Below are 19,698 nucleotides of genomic sequence, written 5' to 3'. Positions count from 1 at the left end.
TACGCCCGAGCTCCTTGGTATGTAATCTTTAGACATGGTGGTCTAGGTGGTAGATGCATAGCAGCGAAGTCTGCAGCAACCTCACCATTTGGCATTCGGTGGCATGGGCACGAATACCGATGGACATGAATACCATGGTACCGAGCCAATGATATTTGTTTTCAGAGGGAATGAGCTGCACAACAGCGGTTGAAATCGATGCAAGCAGCAGCACCTCGAACGCGTGGCGCCTTGATCCTGCTCGAGGGCGTCGACCGCTGCGGCAAGTCGACGCAGGCCAAGCTTCTTGCCGAGCACCTCCATGGCGTCCTCCAGAACTTTCCCGACCGGACGACTGCGATCGGCTCGACCATCAATGCGTACCTCTCCAACGCCTGCGAAATGAACGACCGCGCGATCCACTTGCTCTTCAGCGCCAACCGCTGGGAGGCCGCCGACAGGCTGCGAAGCCACCTTGCACAGGGTCAGCACGTGATCATGGACCGGTACGCTATGCGATTACCGCGGTTGGCTACAGCGCCGCGCTAGGTATTCCTACAGCGGTGTTGCGTTCACGGCGGCCAAGAACCAGCCGGGCTTGACGCTCGAGTGGTGCATGCAGCCCGAAGCTGGTTTGCCCAAGCCCGATGTTGTCATCTTCCTCGACATTACGACCGAAGACGCGGCCAAGCGATCTGCGTACGGCGAGGAGCGCTATGAGAAGCGCGAGTTCCAGGACCGCGTGCGCGACAACTTTTTCCGCATTATGGCCACCGAGAAGTGGCACGTCATTGACGCGACCAAGTCGATTCAAGAGATCCACGCGACGATCCAGCAAATCGCCGCCGACTGCATCGCCCGCGTTGCGTCCCTACCGATCCAAGACATTGACGTCTAGACTGCTTGAGCACCGCGCCAACATCGCTGCAGTCGTAGTACTACATGGACAGATCAACGCAAGAAGCAACGACGTCGTTTCTTGATGGTGTTGCGCGTCCAGTGTTGCACATGTGGCGTCTTTCGCTAGGAAAGGCCATTGCAGTGCCAAGAGCACTACGGTACCATCCAAGTGCCCTCGTCGCCTGCTCTGGCCCCCTCATATAGCTAGTAGTTAACGTGGTTGCACGCGAGTGTGCCTATCCACTGTGGGGTCAGCGCTCAGGCATGAGAAAGCCGACAGGGTGGCGACGAAGGATCTATGGTCTGGCCCCATTTGCGGTCGCCTGGAGCCATCCGTCCCGGCGCCGAGACATCTCTTGGCGGAGGAACGACGCAGAGCAGTCGCTTGTGCCAGCGTTCCACTCGCTTCGTAACCAACCTCTATGAGGCATCATGGTCGATCGCTAATCCGCCAACTTCAACCTCCGGCCGCTCCGTATCCGGATGCAAGGGAACCTTCCATTCGGCCATTTCCAAAACCAAGCCAAGTCGACAAGGATGTGCTTCAAGGTCAACTGCGCAGTGTGCCAGAAGGCGACGTGGTAATGCGCATCGGCTGCTACGTTCGGATCGCCGTGTGCTTATGGCATTCTTAGGCAAGGCTGTGGCCAGCATATTGACAGCGCCCTCGCTGGTACGACATGGTGAAGAGAAGCGACAAAGGCCTCACGTCTTGTAGGCGTCGCGGACGCGGACCGCTGCCCTGGTTGGCGCACGGGCAAGCACGAAGATGCTACGGCGGCCGCTGCGCCACCGCAAAAGCAATAGGCGCGAGGGCCGCATTATGACCTGCTCGTTCAACACGACATGTACTAGATCTTAGTCACGCATCCAGCTCGGTGCATCGCTCTCTGGATGGCTCGCGACTGTATCGGTGGACGTCTTGGATGGTGGAGCCGATGTCTTGACGCTTGTGAGATATTTGCACTGCTCTTGGGCCTGCTTTAGCTGGAAGAGGTGGTCGACGCAGCGCCGCTCGGCAACATCGAGAGCGGTTTTTGTCTCCTAGTTTCTCAATGCGTGAGGCCTTGCGTCGAATGGCAGGCGCGGGACCTGCAGAGCAGCGATGGCATCAGTCTTGGCCTTCTCTTCGTGCGCCAACTTGATCGTGAGCTTGTTGACGTGCGCATTTGTCTGCTTGTACTTGGCTTTCCACTCGGCGCACTCTTTCTGAAGGGACGTCTCCGTCGATGCCAAGTGCGTCACACGATCTGCTTGCGCTTTCACTGTCACAGCCACCTCGGCCGTCCTTGCATTCTCATCGCGGACCATCTACGTGGCCATGAGGAATGTGTTTTCAAAAGGACCAGTGACCTTGAGCAGGGCTTGCACTTTTGCGTCCAGCGCTTGCTTCTTCTCGCTCATCGCACGTAAGGCTTCGCGGACTCTGTCTTCGTCGGTGCGTGCGGCCATGAGATCCTAGGCAAGATCAGCATCGCTGGAGACGCCGCGTCGTACGTGTTGTAGCTGATTGTGGCAGTTCGTGCCTGCTCGAGCTGTTCGTGCACGTTGGATTGACTTGCCACCTTGGCTTGCAGCTACGAGACGCGATGAGAATGGGGCGGTAGGGCGCGTCTTTAAAAGACCTCACTCAGCTCTGCCCGGACGGCCTCCAGCTGCGAGAGGAGTGACGAGCGTTCCGACTCCCACTGCGTCGTTGCTGCAGTCAGTTGACATTGAAGCGCGCGGTGCTGCTGCATCGCCGACTCGTCTCTCTGGGCGGCGAGGCTCGCGTCGCGCTCGGCGTGTCGTTGAAGCTCATGCAGCTCGACTCTACTTGCACGCTCAGACAGTGTCTGCCATGACCGTGCGCACCTGAGTTGCTGCAGCGCATCCTGCGCCTAATACACCGCACGCGCATTAGGAGGCAGCTCGAGCGCGTGGTAAGCGCACCATGTTGGCGCTCAACTGACTTCGGTGGAGGTCGTTTTCAGGCACACCGCTTCGTCTGCTGCCGACGCCACGGCGCGGACAAATGCCGCTTCGACATCGGCCTTCTCGCGCGCCATGGCGCTCAGGGCTTCGTCGAACGAGGCCTACAAGCGCAGAGGTCGCCTGCATTGGGAGAACTGGAAAGCGGCGTACCTTGGCCCGCTTGAGATGCTCGTTCTCGCGCGTACACTGAGCGATGCGGACGCTAAGCGTCTCAATCATATCGTCCTATACGAAGACGGTCTTGCATTACGCACTCTGCACGAGGCACGCACCTTGACTTTGGCTTCGTTCGCCTGCCACATTGTAGCGAGGCGCGCCGACGTCGCATCGTCCTCCTCGAGCCGCGCATCGTCTTGAAGCGAGCGGACTTCCTATGACCACGATACACCAGCACACTCCATGCTATGCGACGCGTACAGAGATGACGCGGCCGACGCGGAGCAATCTCTGGTTGGAGGTAGCACTTGTCCGTGGCTTGGCCGTGCGCATGCTCGGCGGTTTCGCTCGTCGAGTCGATGTAGACTGCTCTTCCGGCGGGCTGCGATGGACTTACAGTGCACAATGCGATAGTATTTATCTTAGGCGCCCGAATCGTTTGGCACGCTATCTAGCAGGCGCTCCTCCATGCACACGTGCTCAAGCGACCTCGAGGTGCGTCGACAAGGGGTGCGTGTCGCGGTGAAAAACTCTTTTTCTTCACGTGGGAAATGGTGACGCCAGACCTGTTCCAAATAGATCAAGCGCGGAGCGACACGTTTCTAAAAAGATCAAGCGCGGAGCGACATGTGCGGAAGCTCAGTCCGCTGATTGGGCGTCGTGCGCCAGCCGCATTGCATCCAGGATCACGTTGCTCACGCCGGCGGAATCGCCGCACGCACCTGCGTGTGAGCGTCGGCCAGTCCGCCGAGTCGACGACCACGACTTGCACGAGGGCTCGCCATCTATCGAATACCAGTTTCATGTTGCAGTGCCACCTCTAGCTGGCGACGGGTGCATGGTTTTGTGGTGCTGGCGGATGCTCGAGGTGAGGGCAGCATGCATGATCGATCGGTGAAACGATGGCTGGCTGGGGGCGCAAGGGACATGGAGCATGCCATCCATGAAGGGCAGGTGCGTGTGTCCATGAGAACCATCCAAAGATGATTACAGCGCCTTCGACCCGAACAGCGTCTTTACGCAGCTCCTTACGCCTCCACAATCATCCAACCATATGGTGCTAAGCACGGCAAGCCCACGTTGACGGGCGATACACACACCTGCCCTTCATCGCGCACACTATCGTGCGCGTCTGGCACCAAGCAGCAGAGAAATCACTGTACAGAAAGAAGCGAAACCGTTGAGAGGTGGCGAGCGCCGTGCCGGCCGCTCGTGGCCAGCAACAATGATTATGGCGGCCAAATCCCTTGGAGCAAACCTGAGAACAGCGCCAGTGTAACGGTGATGGCGTGTGAGAATTCGCATTTTTCACATAGAGGGAATCTTCCTGAGAACAAGACCGGCTGATCTGGAAAGGCAACTGGGAACGGAGGGTGCTCATCCCACGTTGGATATCTCAAATGTACCTAGGTAGAGTGGCGTACCCAGCATGGCTGTGCTCCCCACACCATTCTTCTCCTTCCTTCTTTCAAGGGCTAGAACGCTTCTTCGATCGGTCGTAAGTCGCTCGAGACCAATGGATACACGTCATGTACCCTACGGTACTTGACGCTTCTCGACGGAGACATTCCTTGTTCTAGTGGCCGGCTATCTCCCACTGTAGAGCACCTGCTGCAGCTGGTCGCGCCGGCATGACTGTCCACCTCTCCGTGATTTGCGGTGTGGATGCTGGGTATGAACTTGGCAACTTCAAGGTTCACTTGCGCTGGCTCGTTGATCTACACGCCATTTGATTGGCTTGCGATGTGGGACATGTCATTTCCCACCAATCCAACGACGAATAAAAAGACACGCGTTACGCCTGTGTTTCGAAACACCCATTTGGACGGTCTGGATCTCGGGGAATTGCAGAAGGAATTTTCGTTTTGGAAGAACGCACATCAATCGCCAATTTGACAGAGTCCGATCACATCACGCAGCATGGACCGCCACATTCTGAGCGAGAGCACGCCGTCGCCACCCCATGCGCCGCGCCTCGCGCCGCCAATGCTGCTGCCCGAGAAGCCGCGCGTGATGCCGTACCGCCAACCGACCGAAGAAAAGTGGGTTGAAGCAAGCTCGGACGACGAAGACCAAGGCCAGCCGTCGACGACGACGAGTACGAAAGCCCGCAGCGCGCCAAGCCTACGGTCACAGCCAGCAATACGCCGACAGCCACCGAGACGCCGGGCCACAGCAAGAACCCGGTCGAGGCCGACGGCGAGGACAAGGAACGCATGATGTCCAAGACGGTCCCGTTCCTCGAGAAGACGTACATGATGCTCGAGCAGTGTACGCCGAGCGTTGCGTCGTGGGCACCTGATGGGCTCTCGTTCGTCGTCTACAACGCTGACAAGTTTGCCTCGGAAGTCATCCCGATGTACTTCAAGCACAGCAAGTTCTCGTCGTTTGTGCGCCAGCTCAACTTCTACGGCTTTCGCCGCCTCAAGAGCCGCGGCAAGCCGCACTTCAACGGCGACCAGATGATCTACCACCAGTTTCGCCACCCCAAGTTTGTACGCGGCCGCCCGGAGCTCTTCCATTCGATCCAGCGCAAGCGCCACGGCCAGAACATGACAATGATCGACCCGCCGCCGCCGCCGACGGGCCATGCGATCCACCCGCACCACCATCCGCACGCGCACAGCGCGCCACCAGCGTACGCGCACCACAGTATGCACCACCCGGTGCACGGTGCGCCGCCAGCACCGGTCGTTTTGCCGCCCGTGGATCCGTTTTGCAAGGAAGAGACGCTGCAAATGCTGTGTGTAAACGTCCGGCACCTTACCAGCGTCGTCCAGATCATGAGCGAAGAGCTCCGCGAGACCAAATGGACGATCCGGTCGCTTCAAGACACGATCGCGCGCCATGAGCATACCATTGCGTCGTACGAGAGCAGTATGAACCCGCCGAGTGCCAACGCCCACATTGTGTACCGGCGATGAATCTTCAGTGCTGTTGTTAGCTTACCGTTAGATATGTAACACTTAACTTAGATTATGGACTCGACACCACTTCGTGCACAAGCGTCATTGCGGAGTCGAGCATCTTCAAAAGCCAGGATCACGTGAGCGTGGGCATGAACGGTCACCTGGCGTCTCGCAAATGTCCTTTGTCAAGCATCACGTCTTGTTAGATTGACACTCGACTGTGCATGTGCCTAGGTAGTCCTTTTCGCGTGATGCGACTGAGATGAACTGCAGCGATCAGGTATGTAAGAGGTGTAGTCGTCGGACAGTGAGGCGCGTCGCTAGCAGATGTGGTAGTATCCCATGTCCCTACAGGCGAAAACGATCGCACACGTCGACGAGGCATTGGATCACCCAACCGGCCCGATCAGATTCCACCAGCGAGCCTGGTCCAGCGTCCTTGTTGCCCGCCACGATGTGCGTTGCGTCGCAGCTGTCCAGCCTCGCGCAGGCACGTGTCTGGTCCATGCAACCGAGATCATCCTCATGCCATCGATGGTCGATGGCCGACTTGGGGGCGATGATTTTGGCGATGCCACGTGGCCTTATGACCCGTGACATCAAATAGATTTGCTTCATGTATTCTTACAGGTATGTAACCTGCCAAAATCCATATTTGCGTCGGAAGCCGCGGGATTCATTTCCACGAGTGCTCAGGCGACGATGGCACAGGTCTGGCGCAGCGCGATGGTGCGCCTGCCGCAGAAGCGGCTTCTCCGCGTCGAGGGCGCGGACGTCGTCAAGTTCCTCCAAGGTATCTTCTCCAACGACATGCAAGCATTTGCGACGCGTGGCGACGCGCGCTACGGCGGCTTCCTCAACCACAAGGGGCGGCTCCTCGGCGACGCCGAGATTGTCCAGACCGCGGTACGAGGATGCATGGTGCCAGGCGTGGCCTTAGCTAGCTGACGTAGCACGACACGTTCTTCATTGCGTGCGACGAAGCTGTCTCGAATGATATGCTCAAGCACCTCAAGAAGTACAAGCTCCGCTCCAAGGTCAAGTTTGACGCAGTCGAAAACGACTTTGCGCTGCACGCCATCTTGCCGTCGCTCACGGCCACGAACGACGAGCTCGCACGCGTCCAGCAGTGGAAGGAGAGCGTCAACCAAGATGCGTCCAACGACGCGCTGGCGTATTCGGACCCGCGTGGCGACGTCTTTGGCTTGAAGGCGATCCTGCCAGCCGCCACGTCATGTACGATTCCACGCTTGCCTTGCTCGAGATGCTAATGGCTTGGTCTAGTGGCGCTCCCCGAGGGCTTCGCGCAAGACGACGACGCAAGCACGCTGTACCGTGACCGTCGCATACTCCTCGGTGCATGCGAAGGGTACGCCTCTCCCATCACACGCTTCGTGGCGCGATTGCAGTCGTTTCTTAGGTTGGAGCACTTGGATGCGATTCCGCTCGAGCAAAACTTTGACATGCTGCACGGCGTGTCGTTCACCAAGGGGTGCTACGTCGGCCAAGAGCTCACAGCGCGGACGCACTACAAGGGTAGCATTCGCAAGCGCCTCGTGCCCGTGCTCTTCTTGCCTGCTGCGGCGCCCGCGGGCTTCTCGCTCGCGGACGGCATGCACGACGCCTCGTGGATGACGCAGGTGACGGCGATGATCCCGTCGGGTGTCGACGTTGGTAGCCACATCCTGCGCGCCGACACGGAGGCGCGCGTTGGCAAGATCGCGACCGTCGCCGCAGGTACGCTTGCAATCGTGGTGATGACATGTACCATCGTCCGTATCGCTAGGCGTCAACGCTGCCGTGGCCATGATGCGCATGGAGCACTTGACAACGGAGCCGATGGACTTCGTGACCAAGGACGCAGCGTACCACGTGCTGCCGTACGTGCCGTCGTGGTGGCGCCCCTTGGACGCCAGCACTGGCAAGCCCGTCCAAGACTAGAGCCAGACCACCTTCAATAGACAACAGCTTACTTCGTGTGGCCGGTATTGGCGTGCTCGATCGGGTTGTGGCTGGGACTGGGATCGGGGCGGCGTGATGCCATTGGTCAGTTTCTTTTTTAAATACAAGTCATTCGTATGAAGAAATGTATGCTACATAAATATCGCGGTATTCTATGGCACGAGCGTTGGTGCATTTGGCTCTTGGAATACAAGATGGAGCAAGCGCAGAAAGATCGGAAGCAGCTCCAGGAGCACGTGGACCGCTTGGGCGACGGCCTCGTCAAGGTCCGCGCGAGGCTTCATGTGGGTGATGTCAATGGCTCATGGTGTCTGTAGACGCACATGCTCAAGGCTCTCGCCGAGCTGGATGCTATCCTGGCCAAGGAAGCCACCGGTACGCAATGGCAGGAGTCGTGGACGACGACGACGACGCTGTGCGTAGAGGACCCTTTGGTCGTGCGCATTCGCAGCCGCGGACTTGTGGTGAAGCAAGGGAAAGATGCGCTCGGGCTTATTGTGCACCTTCTCCTGCAAGACGCAGGTACAATATCTCGCGGTCAGGCGAGGCAGCACGGATTGACGCGACGTTTTCTGCAGGCTTTGTGTCTGGCACAGCGACCACCGAGCGTGACGCACTCTACGTGCCGAGCGACTGGGACAAGAACGCTACCGAGGGCATCTACATCTTCAACTACCAGTTCCAGCTGCGCCGCTCGACGCGGCCGTTTGTGCTCAAGGTCCATTCCTGCTGCATCACGATTCCTGGTCTTACATTGGAATCGACATGTAGGCACTGTATATTGGCAACACGCTCGCGGTGCACATTACGGACGAGAACGACAAGGTGACTTCGATCGAGCTCAAGTACGCATGCAAAAATCACGCGGCAACATCGTCTTTAACGTCCCGTGCGTAGTGCCCCAGCCTACATCCGCGACCTCACAGCGACGAACGCCAACGCGGCCGACGTTGTGCAGAACATGGCGGCCCTCCGTCAGCAGTGGACGAGCTTTGTCGAGTCCTTCTTGCCCAAGGTAATACAGGCACATACCTTGCCGTCCTCGGTTTCTCCGTTGCGGTGTAGGACGATGCCCTCGGTGACGTGCCGCCAATGCGCCGCCCGGTACCGTCCGCCCGGCACCGGCCGCTCCTTCGTCGCTGCTGCAGGAGCCCGGGTACCCTCGGATGCCGTCCGTGGGTCGTGGTGACATCATGCCAGACTTTGGCATGGGCGGGCACCGTGACCCTGGCATGCTGGTCGGGCCCAACCACCCGCTTTTTGGCGGGCCGCCTGCGTTTCAAGGGTCCGTGCCTGGCGCTCGCTTCGATCCGTACGGACCTGTGGGGCCTCGTCCGATGCATCCATTTCCCAACCAGCCTAGCGGTCGGGCGCCGCGCCAGCCTTTCGGAGGGTATAAGATCTACCTGCACCTTATTCTTTTGTCTGAGAATTTGGCTGCTCATCTCTCGTCTGTAGACCTGACCCGGACCACCTTCGCATGCCTGGAGACCGCGACCCTAACGTCGACCACATGTTCTTCTAGTCTGCATCGGCTCGTAAACTGGGCGTAAGCTTAGACCAGAATCGGTTTGAGTGATGGAACGTTTTCGTGTTTTGATTTAGTGCGTCATTTGATCTAGCTCGTGTGCGAGTGGAGTGAAATTGAAAGCTCAGGTAATGAGATTCCACTGAAATTTTCTTCAACGGGTCTACCAACTACGGCAGACCCTGCCGATGTCCCTATTCAGGTTCGTCATTGCTTTCGTTTGTATTTCCTAGTCTACTATAAATACGCTAGTAGCGAGGCGATGGATCTCAGCGATCTTGGTGATTGAATGTCGTCATATTTTGGTCAAGAGTAGCAAATATTTTTTAGCATCCTTGATCCTGTCGCCTGCGTCTACTGATCTCTAATCGAATATCGAGCTAGTGTTGTTTCCCGTCATACAAATGCCTCGTGTGTATTCGCTCACGTCGGTGATACGACGACAACTCGGTGCCACGCAGAACGCGGGGCACCAAGCGTCGACGCGTCAATCAGATTCGTCATCTAGTTTTGTAATCACTGGGAGTCCTATCCTACGAAATGCAAATTCAAAAGTGGGTTCGGTACGAAGTGTGATACGTTGCCAGTGGCTGTGCACCAGTCAAATCAGAGTTCGCATTCCCAGATCTAATATAAAGGGTTATATTATTTGAAAGTCTATATAAATAATGGATACGTTGTCATGGTACATGAGATTTATGCTATGTCAAGGTGTATTGGTTTGGAAAGGGTGCGGTTCTGGAATGCTATGGAAATTATTTCTGGCAGGTTGGCTAGAAACACACAAACAAAGGCTGCGCTTCAAAACCGCTTCACCAGGTTTCGCCGCAGCTGCTTGGCTTACAAGTAGTGGTAGAACAGAGGATCTTGATTGTACATGAGGTGTCTTTTCTGCAAGCAAACCCATCCTAGAGCAACAAGTGTAGTTATTTGCAGTAAATTGGATCGGTCCTGCATCCGCAAGGCGGTTCGATCTCGCGACGTCTCTGATGTCAAGGATATGCCCTTGTTATTACATCGGGTTGGCTTGCGAGCCGAGAGACGGAGGTTTTCTCACTAGCAGCTGGGGAGGAAGGATTCGAGTAGACGCGTTTCGTTGCTCTTTGGTTCACACTAGCAGATTGGTTATCCACTTTCACGGTAAACCATGAATGCTACAGCTGACGACTATCATCGCTCATCACTCTGCAGCTATTGTACCGGGAGCTTGCTCCATGAAGAAAGATCTCAACGAAAAGGTTGGGTGGCGCCATCTTGGCGGGCATTTTTGGCGCGAACCGTCGCTGCGACGTTTGGCAGGATAGTATGATGACCAATCAAATGCGTTCTGGTGTCGGGAGCGGACCAATCAGCAGTCGACTGCTACGAGCCATTGGGGTATCACACTTCGTACCGAACCCACTTTTGAATTTGCATTTCGTAGGATAGGACTCCCAGTGATTACAAAACTAGATGACGAATCTGATTGACGCGTCGACGCTTGGTGCCCCGCGTTCTGCGTGGCACCGAGTTGTCGTCGTATCACCGACGTGAGCGAATACACACGAGGCATTTGTATGACGGGAAACAACACTAGCTCGATATTCGATTAGAGATCAGTAGACGCAGGCGACAGGATCAAGGATGCTAAAAAATATTTGCTACTCTTGACCAAAATATGACGACATTCAATCACCAAGATCGCTGAGATCCATCGCCTCGCTACTAGCGTATTTATAGTAGACTAGGAAATACAAACGAAAGCAATGACGAACCTGAATAGGGACATCGGCAGGGTCTGCCGTAGTTGGTAGACCCGTTGAAGAAAATTTCAGTGGAATCTCATTACCTGAGCTTTCGGCCATTATATACCTGTATTTGTATGCAACCAAAGTGTCAAATTCTCATCGATCGTGCCCCTGGTCCCTGAGGCCGTTTCTTTGGGAGAACAACCTCGTACCTCTGATCATACTGTGTGCTTGGAGTCGTCGACTGTGTACATACCAGTCGGGCCGCAGAAATGTGGTCTCAAGTGCCAGCGGTAGGACGAGTACATCTCTCGACGATGGTAGATAGCCAACTTGGAGTCTATCCCAGTGGTCCTTGGCATCTGTAGCCACTGCATGGACTAACCCTCCTGACCCCCGTAAAGCTCCTAGACGAATGCAGAATCATTGGAGGGCGCGGTGCCGAGGCCATTCGGTCTGGTACACGTCTCCATGGTTCCCGACATCTTTACCGAACGTAACATCTAGCAGCTCTCCGCTGGATCCAAAAGTCCTTGTCGTGCGAACCATCGACTCGCTATGGTCCTTGAACAGACCGACTATTGAAACCAGCCATACGAACTTGATCCTTCAGCTGTATCCACCTCTTTTTAGTGTGGTTGCGGTACCGTTTGTGGCTCATACATCCCGCTTCCTTAATAACACGACACATTTGACTACTCAAACTGCCCTTATGTTCTACATCGTGACATCAGAACAGGATACTGCATTGCATTGCCCAACAACGACCAATGCGCCGCGATATCGAGTGCGTGGATGAGGTTAAAGGTATTGGATAATACTGGCGCTAGTGAAGGGCAAGTCGATCGAGGTCGCTGGGCATGACTTTGTCTCGATGCACCGAGAGCGATCTGGACGCAGACGCCGCGGTCAAGCGCCACCGAGGGAATTCCGTTTGGTGCCACAAACTCGATGACGAGGCGCCTGCTCATGGTAGCACGAGCGGCGTCAGGATATATCATACCGGTACCTGGCGTCCCGATCCTGCCGATCGTCACAGATTTCGGCGCGTCATTCTGCTTGTAGCGGCGTTTCTCGGACAAGCCTCGAGCCCACCCACTGCCACTAGCTTCCGAGCGCATGTTGCTGGTGTGCGGCACCGCCTGTCGAGCGCACTCGTCCTCGATCGCACCCGCACGTATCTCTAGTGCAAGGCGTGCTGCAGTTCCTCGAAACCTCGCAATGCAATGCAGTGCTCGATGGAAGGTTTTCTGTCAATGATCACTCAGGACATCGCGATCGGGTCGCGTTCTACTTGTGCCAAGATCGCCTCGACTTGCGTGGCGACGTCGGCGGCCGACGGGCGCTGGCTGGGGTCCGCCGCCCACATGGTTTGCACGAGGTCTTGCATCGCTTGGGGGTATTGTGCTAGCACGGCCAAATCCGGGCGAAGTCCGTCGGGCACCTTGGCGTACACATCGTCGCGGCTCCACGCCTTGTAGGGCGCCTCTCGAGCGACAAGCGACCAGAAGACGAGCGCGAGGCTGTACACGTCGACCTTGGCGCTCAGCGGTTGCAGAAGGTACTCTTCCGGTGCGCGGTAGAAGCCTTTCGCGATCGTGACGTGAAACTCGCACACGTCGTTTACCGACGACGTGTTGCGGCCACCGTACCGAAGGCGGTTAAAGTCGTTGAGCACGAGGCGGTGGGATGCTGCATCGTAGAGGAACTGGCGGGGCTGGAGGTCGACGTGGACGGCGCCGACCGCATGGAGCTCTGCCACGCCCATCGCCGCATCACGCGCCAGCGACAGCGTCTCGGTCATTGACCACACCGGCGTCGTAGCGTCGCGCAGCACTTCGTCCAAGTTGCGTGGAAAGTACTCGACGACGATCGTCGTGTTGCACCACCCGACGAGGTGCGCAATGTGTGGCGCATTGCGGAGCTGGTAGAGCACGGCGGCCTCTTCCACGTGGCGCTCGAGGATGTTGTGTCGCCACGCCAGGCTCTGGTGCACGACCTTGACGGCCACGGGCTTGCCTACGCGTCGTCGTCAGAGGCGTTCCTCACAGCAGGCTGTACCTTCCCACGTGGCCTTGAGGACGCTGCGCCAAAAGCCTTTCCCGAGTTCTTCGTGCGTCTTGAGCTCGTGCATGTTGCCACAATGCAGCGGCAGATCGAACGGATCAAAGGCCGCGACCGTCGGGCCAAAGTTGCAGCCAGCCTACACATACAGTATACTCATATGAGCGGACGGAGGATGCCGTACCGTAGCGAGCGACGCGTACCGGGCCGGCGCCAGGAGCCGACTGACGTACGCCCGCGTCGCGTCCGCAATGTGGCGGCGGGGGTGGCGGAGGAAGTGGGTGCTGATGGCACCATGCTCGGGCACGAGTGACGACGTCAGGAGCACGAGCGTTCCGAGCGAGAACGTACAGAGCGCGACGAACACCTTGATGGTTGGTCGCATCGTCCTGCTGCACGTTGGACTTTATCACAAGAGAAAAAAATCGAAGCCAACGCTTTCGATATTCGAACGCGCGATGGGTTGCTGCTCGAGCCACACGCGCCAAGTGTTCCCAGCGCGAGGAGCTCCATGCATCCTCGTATGCATTATAGTGGATGTGGGTACATGCAAGGCAAGCTCTTCTACTCATACCGCGGCCAAGAGCATCTTTTAGACAAGAATCGTATTCATACAATAAGTATAGCAGCAGAGATCAAACGGCTAGACCGTGGCCGGGAAGAGACCGTCGGCCGCGTCGACGTACGTGACGGATGTGACGTAGAACCAGCGCCAGAAAATGCGCCAGACCGCGACGAGCGAGACAATGGTCGAGCTGCCAAAAAGAAGGATGACGGGGATGATGTTGGCCGCCGGCGCGTGCTGGGCCTCTTGCAGCAGCCGTACGAGAAGGCTTGCAACAAGCACAAGTGCGCCGATGAGGACAAGAACGACACATAGATACCCCAAGGAGGCCCAGCTGCAGCCATGCCGGCGGTCCCAACGAACGCGCCGCCGGAGCACGACACGGTACGTCAACTTGCAGAGTTCGCAGGCCAGTGCTTGGTCGATGGGGATGCGGCGCGACTTGATCCACTGGCGCAGACCTAGCCATGAGGACCTATGCCAGAGCCTTGGAGAAGCAACGTGGTTCTACATTGGGCGTGGATCTTCCCGACAGAGCCCGTGCAGGCGCAGGCTGAGAGGAGCGGGTCCGTGGCTCCTAGTGCAGCATAGTTATATGTGCTCGCAAGGAGCCGCAGATGTACGAGACTCGTGACTGCGGCAGATGCGGCAGTACTGCGGACTGCCCAAAAGCGCTACCTTGTCCCCGCCCGAGAAGTCCAACTCCATGGTTTGCAGTTTGCCCTTCGAGTTTGTGGCAACCCAAAACCGAATATGAGTGCGCCTTCCCGTCCAATATCAATATAGATAGTTAGTCGATGTGTCGGGACCACACAACGAGCTTCTTCAAAGTACTAGTATGCGGCAAGCTCACGGAGAACCGAACAAATTGGAGAAAAGTTCAACCAGAAATACATCGAGGTGAAAGTTTAGGCTAGTTTCGCTTGCCTCGAACACGCAATGACGAAGATGTAGTAGTCAGTACAAACTCTCTCGGTTTAGTCGAAATCTTGCTTGCACGCAATATGTTTGTTATAACGCCAAAATAACTGTGATCGATCGTGTTAGAGTGGGATTTACCGACAAGCTGCCGCGCGTCCGACAAGTGGCATGATCAATCCCCTGCGCTTCTGCTCGTTCACATGCGTCTCCATCTTCCTCTTCGTAAGACGACGCTTCCCTTCCTCTATGAACATCGCTCCTCATGCGCATGCTCCAGGGGCTCTACTTCAGCTTCACGACGTACCAGGTACTGCATGCAGGAGTCCATGGCCACATGGCCACATCATCATGCTGCCGGCGTACTAGATCTATGGCATCATGTTCCCCGTCTTTCTTCTGGCCGAGAATGATCCGTACTTGGGCCCGCTCTGGACGGTAGGCTGGCAGTCCCATACCGCAAGGTGGCTGAGCGCCGTCGTCTAGGAAGGCCAGCTCCTCGACGGACAATGCTACATCTCGAGCCGCCCTGACTGGGTACGTCATGAGGCTATGGAGCATTATCACACAAGCGCATCTACGTAGACCAACTCGGACTTTACGAGCTCACGCGTCTTCTTCGTCGGCGACTTCCAGGATCTCTCGTTCGACTGGCAGGACAACGAGCGCACGGTGGACCTCAACGTTTCGATGCGGCCGTCGTCCGATGGCAACGGCTCCAAGTCGCTCACCCAGACGATTTGGAAGCTCATCCGCAACAACGGTACGACGACGTAGCTCGCGCAAAGGTGGCATCATGCGGCGTAGGCACCGTGTACCTCCATGTGCACCTCACGCAGAAAGGTGCGTCGCCCGACCCGCGCCAGCGCAACTACCACAAGCTTCGCACGCTGCACCAAGTGACGCCATTGACCAAGGTCCGCGCATCCATAAATCTGGTTTTCGAAAGGTGTGGATTTTTCTGCTCTAGTACGCCGACCGTCGTAACCTCAAGAACGCCACGCGTCTTCTTGGAGAGTACTACATTGGAGCACCGTCAACCAGTAGGCCTCACGCTCAAGAGCTTTTTACCGATACATGAGCTGTACCTGTAGCGACCACGGACGTGTCGGAGCCGATCCATCTTCCGGGTGAGCCGATGGGGGACGACCCTGCGCTAACCGAGTCGATCGTGTCGTACTGGAAGCCGGTAGGACCACGCATCGAGAACCACGTCCCTCATTTATGATTGATTGCCATTAGCACATGGCGATTCGACTTGTGACGTCCTTCAAGCACTACCCGATCAATGACGTACCCCTTTGATATTTGGTCTCGTTAGCATGTACGACGGAGGCATTCTAGATCCCACCACTGGTGTACCACAACCTCCGCATGGAGAACGTGGACGGGCATTGGAAGGTTCGTCTCGTCGCTCGCTCTTCTTGCAGAGGCTCCCAGCGATCTTCTGTAGTACTTGCCCGTCATGTTTGTGGACGAGATGGGTCTCACGTCCGAGAAGCTCTTGCCGCTCAACCGCTCCGTGACGGAGCTCCCGCTCAAGCTCTCGTATGCACCCATGTCCTACGCGCGGTACTGCATCATTTTGCGCCATGCGTCGCGAACTCATTTGCATAGGTGGCAGATGATGCTCACGTTTGGCTCGGCGCTCAGCCAGCAAAAAGAGCTCGGGTTTGGCGAGGACGACCTCGATCAAATGCGGTCCCTAGTACGTCCCTTTGTAGTCGATGCTTTCTACTAAGGATTGCGACTAGATTGCCGATACGAACCCGTACCTGCTCGCAGTCACCATGACCGTGTCGCTGCTGCACATGCTCTTTGACTGGCTTGCGTTCAAGAGCGATATTTCGTTCTGGCAAGAGAACCAGAGTCTCGTTGGTATCTCTGTGCGCTCCATGGTCATCTCGTTCGTGTCTCAGATCATTGTACTTGTCGACGCGGCCAGGATTTGGATGCTGATGAAAAGCATGCTTGTAGATCTTCTTGTACCTTCTCGAACAAGAGACGACGCTCTTGATCCTTGTGCCAAGTGGCATCAGCATCGTCATCCAGATTTGGAAGCTCTACCGCGCGACAATGCCTCGTCTCTCGTGGGCCAACCGCTCGATCGAGCTGACGCGCTCCGCGCCCGAGTCGTCGCAGGTACGTCGTGCCTCGTATGTCGCAAGATTGATGCATCTCGTGGTAGACGGACGCGATTGACATCATGGCCATGCGATACATGAGCTACGCGCTCTGCCCGCTCCTCCTTGGCTACTCGGTTTACTCGCTGCTCTACAAAGGTGCGCTGCACCTTGAAGGAGAACGCTGACAGTCTTCTTGCTGACATAGATCACACGAGCTGGTACTCGTGGCTCCTTGGCAGTTTGACGGGCACTGTGTACACGTTTGGTACATTTTGCGTCCACGCAATGATGTGGTACTAATGTCGCACACGCGTAGGCTTTATCATGATGACACCGCAGCTCTTTATCAACTACAAGCTGCAGTCGGTCGCGCACCTTCCGTGGCGCTTCCTCATCTACCGGTGAGCACGATGCATCATCTCGAGGGGCTATCGTGGTCATGCACGCTCGTTGGATAGGGCGCTCAACACGTTTATTGATGATTTGTTTGCATTTATCATCACGATGCCCACGATGCACCGCATCAGGTCGATAGCGTCATCCTTGGAAGGATGCGTCAACGTAATGCTGCTGTAGCTGCTTTCGCGACGACGTGGTCTTCTTCATCTACCTCTACCAGCGCTGGATCTACCCTGTGGACACGGCGCGCCGTCACGAAGACATGGACGAGGCCGCTGCGGGTACGCCCGATTGCGTATATCGCCGTGTGCTAAAGGAACCACTCGGATAGGTGCTACGGCGGATGGTACGGCCGACTCGGCGCGCCTCAAGCAAGATTAAGAAGCTACTCAAGCAAGATGAGTTGTTTCGCTTAGGATGTCTCGACGCGATCTTGGGCCTTGCGGACGAGGTCGTTCCAGTTGGCTTTGTACAAGATGAGCGTGCCGATGGCGCCCGCAAAGCAAATGCCTGTGGCCATGCCCACCCATAGCCCGACGAGGTTCCACTCGCAGTAGAGGTCGAGAAAGATGCCGAACGGGAGGCCAATGACAGCATACGCGACGCAGTTGAGGCCCGCGCCCGTCATCTGGAGCCCGCACCCGCGCAGCACGCCCTGGATCGTCGTGTTCCACGCGTCGGCGATCTGGTACATGGCGATGGCCCCCGCAACCTTGGCCACGAGCCTACGCAGCAGCAAATCTGGGTGCACGCACTTTGGCGAATTGTTCAAGTCACGTACGCTGCAATGTCGGGGTCGGACGTGAAGAAGGAGGCGAGGTGCGGGCGGAGCACCAAGAGGCTCGTGGCCACAACAATCGCTGCGCAGGCGGCCACACCGAGGGCGCAGACGACGGCCACGTGCGCACGCCGGAGGTCGTGGGCGCCGAGCGCGTTGCCAACGCGGACGTTGGCGGCGGTCGAGATGCCAAAGTACAGCATGTACGTGCAACTTGTGAGGTTGACGAGGATGGCGTTCGTGCCAATGGCGACGGCGGCGTTGGCTTGGACGCCGGCGATGAGCACGAGCAGCTCAAAGCTCCACCACTCGAAGAGCACCATGAGGAGCCCGGACGCACCGAGGGCGACAAATTTGGGAATTTGAGACACCGCTTTGCGCAGCTGCCAGCCTACATGCCATGCACAGACGTGAATACCCGCATCGGATGCAAGCAACAGACCTGGCCAGCACGACGACCACGCCGAAGGATACACGTGCAGGTACAAGAGCAGCGTCGCGGGCAAACAGGCGTTGGCGACGCTCCGGGCGACGGCGGCGCCGACGTATCCGAGCGACGTGTGGTACACCAATAAATAGCCAAGGCCGATATTGAGGAGGTTGGCCGCGATCGCGCAGTAGAGCATCGGGAGCACAATGTTTTGGGCTTGCAGCACCTACGCATGGCCATCAGCCTAGCAGTCCTCCTCGTCGGATGCACCTTCTTGAGGAGCTCGTAAAGGAAGAGGAAGGGTAAGCCGAGCAGCATGATTTGCGTAAACTCGCCGGCGTCGGCGGCAATGTCTTCGGGTTGGCGCCACCAGACGAGCATGGCCGCGCAGTTCCAGTTGAGAAGCGCGATGGGCACCATGGCGGCGCTACCGTAAGCGCATCGTACGTATAGGATCAAGGAAGATGGATGTACCCGAGCACGAGGACGCCGGTCTGGAAGAAGACACCGATCTCATGCAGCTTGTGGGCGCCAAAGGCTTGCGAGCAGAGCGTGTCCATCGCGGACGCAAGCCCGAGGCCGATCGTGAGCCCCGTGAGGTTGAGGTACATGATCGCCATCGCCGCTGCGTCGAGGAGGAGCTTGTCCTTGGACGCATCGATCGGGTCGTGGTAGTGGCCCACGAGCAGCAGCGTCGCAATGCCGGGCGCATACTCGAGGAAGAACGTCAACGTCTAATGCGGGCGAGATCATCCTCCTATGCGCCAGCATGCATGGCGTACCACGGGGTACATGAGCGTGAGGAGCTGCGCGAGCTCATCGCGGAGGACCGAGGTAGACGCCTTCTCGAGGCCGTCAGGGCCAAGCAGCGGCGACGCTTCCGTCACGCCCATCGGGAAAATGACGGTAACATGATGTGGCTAAAATCACGCATCACATGGGTGAGTACCCAAACGGCTCGAGAAAGGCGAGGTTACTTGCCGCTGCTCGTGGCGCGGGCGCCAACCACTGAAGCGCGCAGCAGGAATTGTTCCGTCAGCTGTCCAGCGACGATGCAGGTGGTGCACCAAAATGGCCAGTGGCGACGAGTTGCGTGCTCTGAGCCAGTGTGGCAACGGGTGAAGATACATGCAATAATGACAACCTTCTCGAGTAGATACACTGGAATGACGCGACTCGGCAGCGCTCTGTGCGCGCACTGGCGGCGACCGGGCATGATGCTGACGACCCATTGCCAGAACTGGGTGGCACCACGGACGGTGGCCGGCGCGGAAGGCGACCAC

At 57.2% G+C, this 19,698-nt stretch overlaps 11 protein-coding genes across 11 annotated transcripts; 6 read left to right on the top strand and 5 right to left on the bottom strand.

Moving 5' to 3' along the window:
* Nucleotides 1-163: 163 nt before the first annotated feature.
* On the top strand, nt 164-936 carry SPRG_08050 (thymidylate kinase). Its single transcript, XM_012347393.1, has 2 exons — nt 164-485; nt 529-936. Exons 1-2 carry the CDS (start codon nt 199-201, stop codon nt 875-877), a joined length of 636 nt encoding a protein of 211 aa, XP_012202783.1. The 5' UTR covers nt 164-198; the 3' UTR covers nt 878-936.
* A 455-nt stretch (nt 937-1,391) lies between these two features.
* Nucleotides 1,392-1,733, top strand: SPRG_08049 (hypothetical protein). The gene is made up of 3 exons (XM_012347392.1): nt 1,392-1,460; nt 1,515-1,552; nt 1,598-1,733. The coding sequence occupies exons 1-3, from the start codon at nt 1,417-1,419 to the stop codon at nt 1,684-1,686; spliced, it is 171 nt and encodes a 56-aa protein (XP_012202782.1). The 5' UTR covers nt 1,392-1,416; the 3' UTR covers nt 1,687-1,733.
* Nucleotides 1,712-2,644, bottom strand: SPRG_20564 (hypothetical protein). The gene is made up of 5 exons (XM_012347406.1): nt 2,505-2,644; nt 2,377-2,456; nt 2,233-2,337; nt 1,972-2,190; nt 1,712-1,923 (listed from the first exon to the last, which is right to left on the bottom strand). The coding sequence occupies exons 3-5, from the start codon at nt 2,329-2,331 to the stop codon at nt 1,738-1,740; spliced, it is 504 nt and encodes a 167-aa protein (XP_012202796.1). The 5' UTR covers nt 2,332-2,337; nt 2,377-2,456; nt 2,505-2,644; the 3' UTR covers nt 1,712-1,737.
* Nucleotides 2,618-3,445, bottom strand: SPRG_20563 (hypothetical protein). Its single transcript, XM_012347405.1, has 6 exons — nt 3,271-3,445; nt 3,126-3,224; nt 3,004-3,078; nt 2,812-2,954; nt 2,734-2,759; nt 2,618-2,691 (listed from the first exon to the last, which is right to left on the bottom strand). The coding sequence occupies exons 1-4, from the start codon at nt 3,340-3,342 to the stop codon at nt 2,823-2,825; spliced, it is 378 nt and encodes a 125-aa protein (XP_012202795.1). The 5' UTR covers nt 3,343-3,445; the 3' UTR covers nt 2,618-2,691; nt 2,734-2,759; nt 2,812-2,822.
* A 1,484-nt stretch (nt 3,446-4,929) lies between these two features.
* Nucleotides 4,930-5,933, top strand: SPRG_08046 (hypothetical protein; the record flags this gene model as incomplete). Its single annotated transcript, XM_012347391.1, has 2 exons — nt 4,930-5,107; nt 5,164-5,933. The coding sequence occupies 2 exons, from the start codon at nt 4,930-4,932 to the stop codon at nt 5,931-5,933; spliced, it is 948 nt and encodes a 315-aa protein (XP_012202781.1).
* Nucleotides 5,934-6,620: 687 nt separating this feature from the next.
* Nucleotides 6,621-7,859, top strand: SPRG_08045 (hypothetical protein; the record flags this gene model as incomplete). The annotated part of the gene is made up of 5 exons (XM_012347390.1): nt 6,621-6,824; nt 6,872-7,154; nt 7,203-7,287; nt 7,339-7,655; nt 7,705-7,859. 5 exons carry the CDS (start codon nt 6,621-6,623, stop codon nt 7,857-7,859), a joined length of 1,044 nt encoding a protein of 347 aa, XP_012202780.1.
* A 215-nt stretch (nt 7,860-8,074) lies between these two features.
* On the top strand, nt 8,075-9,466 carry SPRG_08044 (hypothetical protein; the record flags this gene model as incomplete). The annotated part of the gene is made up of 9 exons (XM_012347389.1): nt 8,075-8,146; nt 8,198-8,255; nt 8,304-8,402; nt 8,459-8,598; nt 8,652-8,725; nt 8,778-8,895; nt 8,946-8,984; nt 9,029-9,273; nt 9,339-9,466. 9 exons carry the CDS (start codon nt 8,075-8,077, stop codon nt 9,403-9,405), a joined length of 912 nt encoding a protein of 303 aa, XP_012202779.1. The 3' UTR covers nt 9,406-9,466.
* Nucleotides 9,467-12,368: 2,902 nt separating this feature from the next.
* On the bottom strand, nt 12,369-13,606 carry SPRG_08043 (TKL protein kinase). The gene is made up of 3 exons (XM_012347388.1): nt 13,384-13,606; nt 13,197-13,338; nt 12,369-13,154 (listed from the first exon to the last, which is right to left on the bottom strand). The coding sequence occupies exons 1-3, from the start codon at nt 13,582-13,584 to the stop codon at nt 12,400-12,402; spliced, it is 1,098 nt and encodes a 365-aa protein (XP_012202778.1). The 5' UTR covers nt 13,585-13,606; the 3' UTR covers nt 12,369-12,399.
* A 190-nt stretch (nt 13,607-13,796) lies between these two features.
* Nucleotides 13,797-14,472, bottom strand: SPRG_08042 (hypothetical protein; the record flags this gene model as incomplete). Its single annotated transcript, XM_012347387.1, has 3 exons — nt 13,797-14,225; nt 14,276-14,341; nt 14,388-14,472. The coding sequence occupies 3 exons, from the start codon at nt 14,470-14,472 to the stop codon at nt 13,843-13,845; spliced, it is 534 nt and encodes a 177-aa protein (XP_012202777.1). The 3' UTR covers nt 13,797-13,842.
* Nucleotides 14,473-14,953: 481 nt separating this feature from the next.
* Nucleotides 14,954-17,588, top strand: SPRG_08041 (hypothetical protein; the record flags this gene model as incomplete). The annotated part of the gene is made up of 19 exons (XM_012347386.1): nt 14,954-14,992; nt 15,052-15,120; nt 15,169-15,219; nt 15,268-15,445; nt 15,490-15,599; nt 15,653-15,725; nt 15,777-15,871; nt 15,925-15,975; nt 16,027-16,083; nt 16,136-16,254; nt 16,300-16,390; nt 16,437-16,607; nt 16,660-16,824; nt 16,871-16,964; nt 17,014-17,073; nt 17,125-17,209; nt 17,267-17,335; nt 17,385-17,488; nt 17,539-17,588. 19 exons carry the CDS (start codon nt 14,954-14,956, stop codon nt 17,586-17,588), a joined length of 1,731 nt encoding a protein of 576 aa, XP_012202776.1.
* Nucleotides 17,589-17,612: 24 nt separating this feature from the next.
* On the bottom strand, nt 17,613-19,310 carry SPRG_08040 (hypothetical protein; the record flags this gene model as incomplete). The annotated part of the gene is made up of 6 exons (XM_012347385.1): nt 17,613-17,932; nt 17,989-18,376; nt 18,428-18,641; nt 18,686-18,842; nt 18,890-19,149; nt 19,198-19,310. Coding segments are annotated over 6 exons (1,445 nt in total), but the record flags the coding sequence as incomplete, so codon positions are not given.
* Nucleotides 19,311-19,698: the final 388 nt, after the last annotated feature.

The sequence above is a fragment of the Saprolegnia parasitica genome (assembly GCF_000151545.1).
Source record: "Saprolegnia parasitica CBS 223.65 unplaced genomic scaffold supercont2.35, whole genome shotgun sequence".
Lineage (NCBI taxonomy): Eukaryota > Oomycota > Saprolegniomycetes > Saprolegniales > Saprolegniaceae > Saprolegnia > Saprolegnia parasitica.
This window is presented reverse-complemented; position numbering and strand designations above follow the sequence as displayed.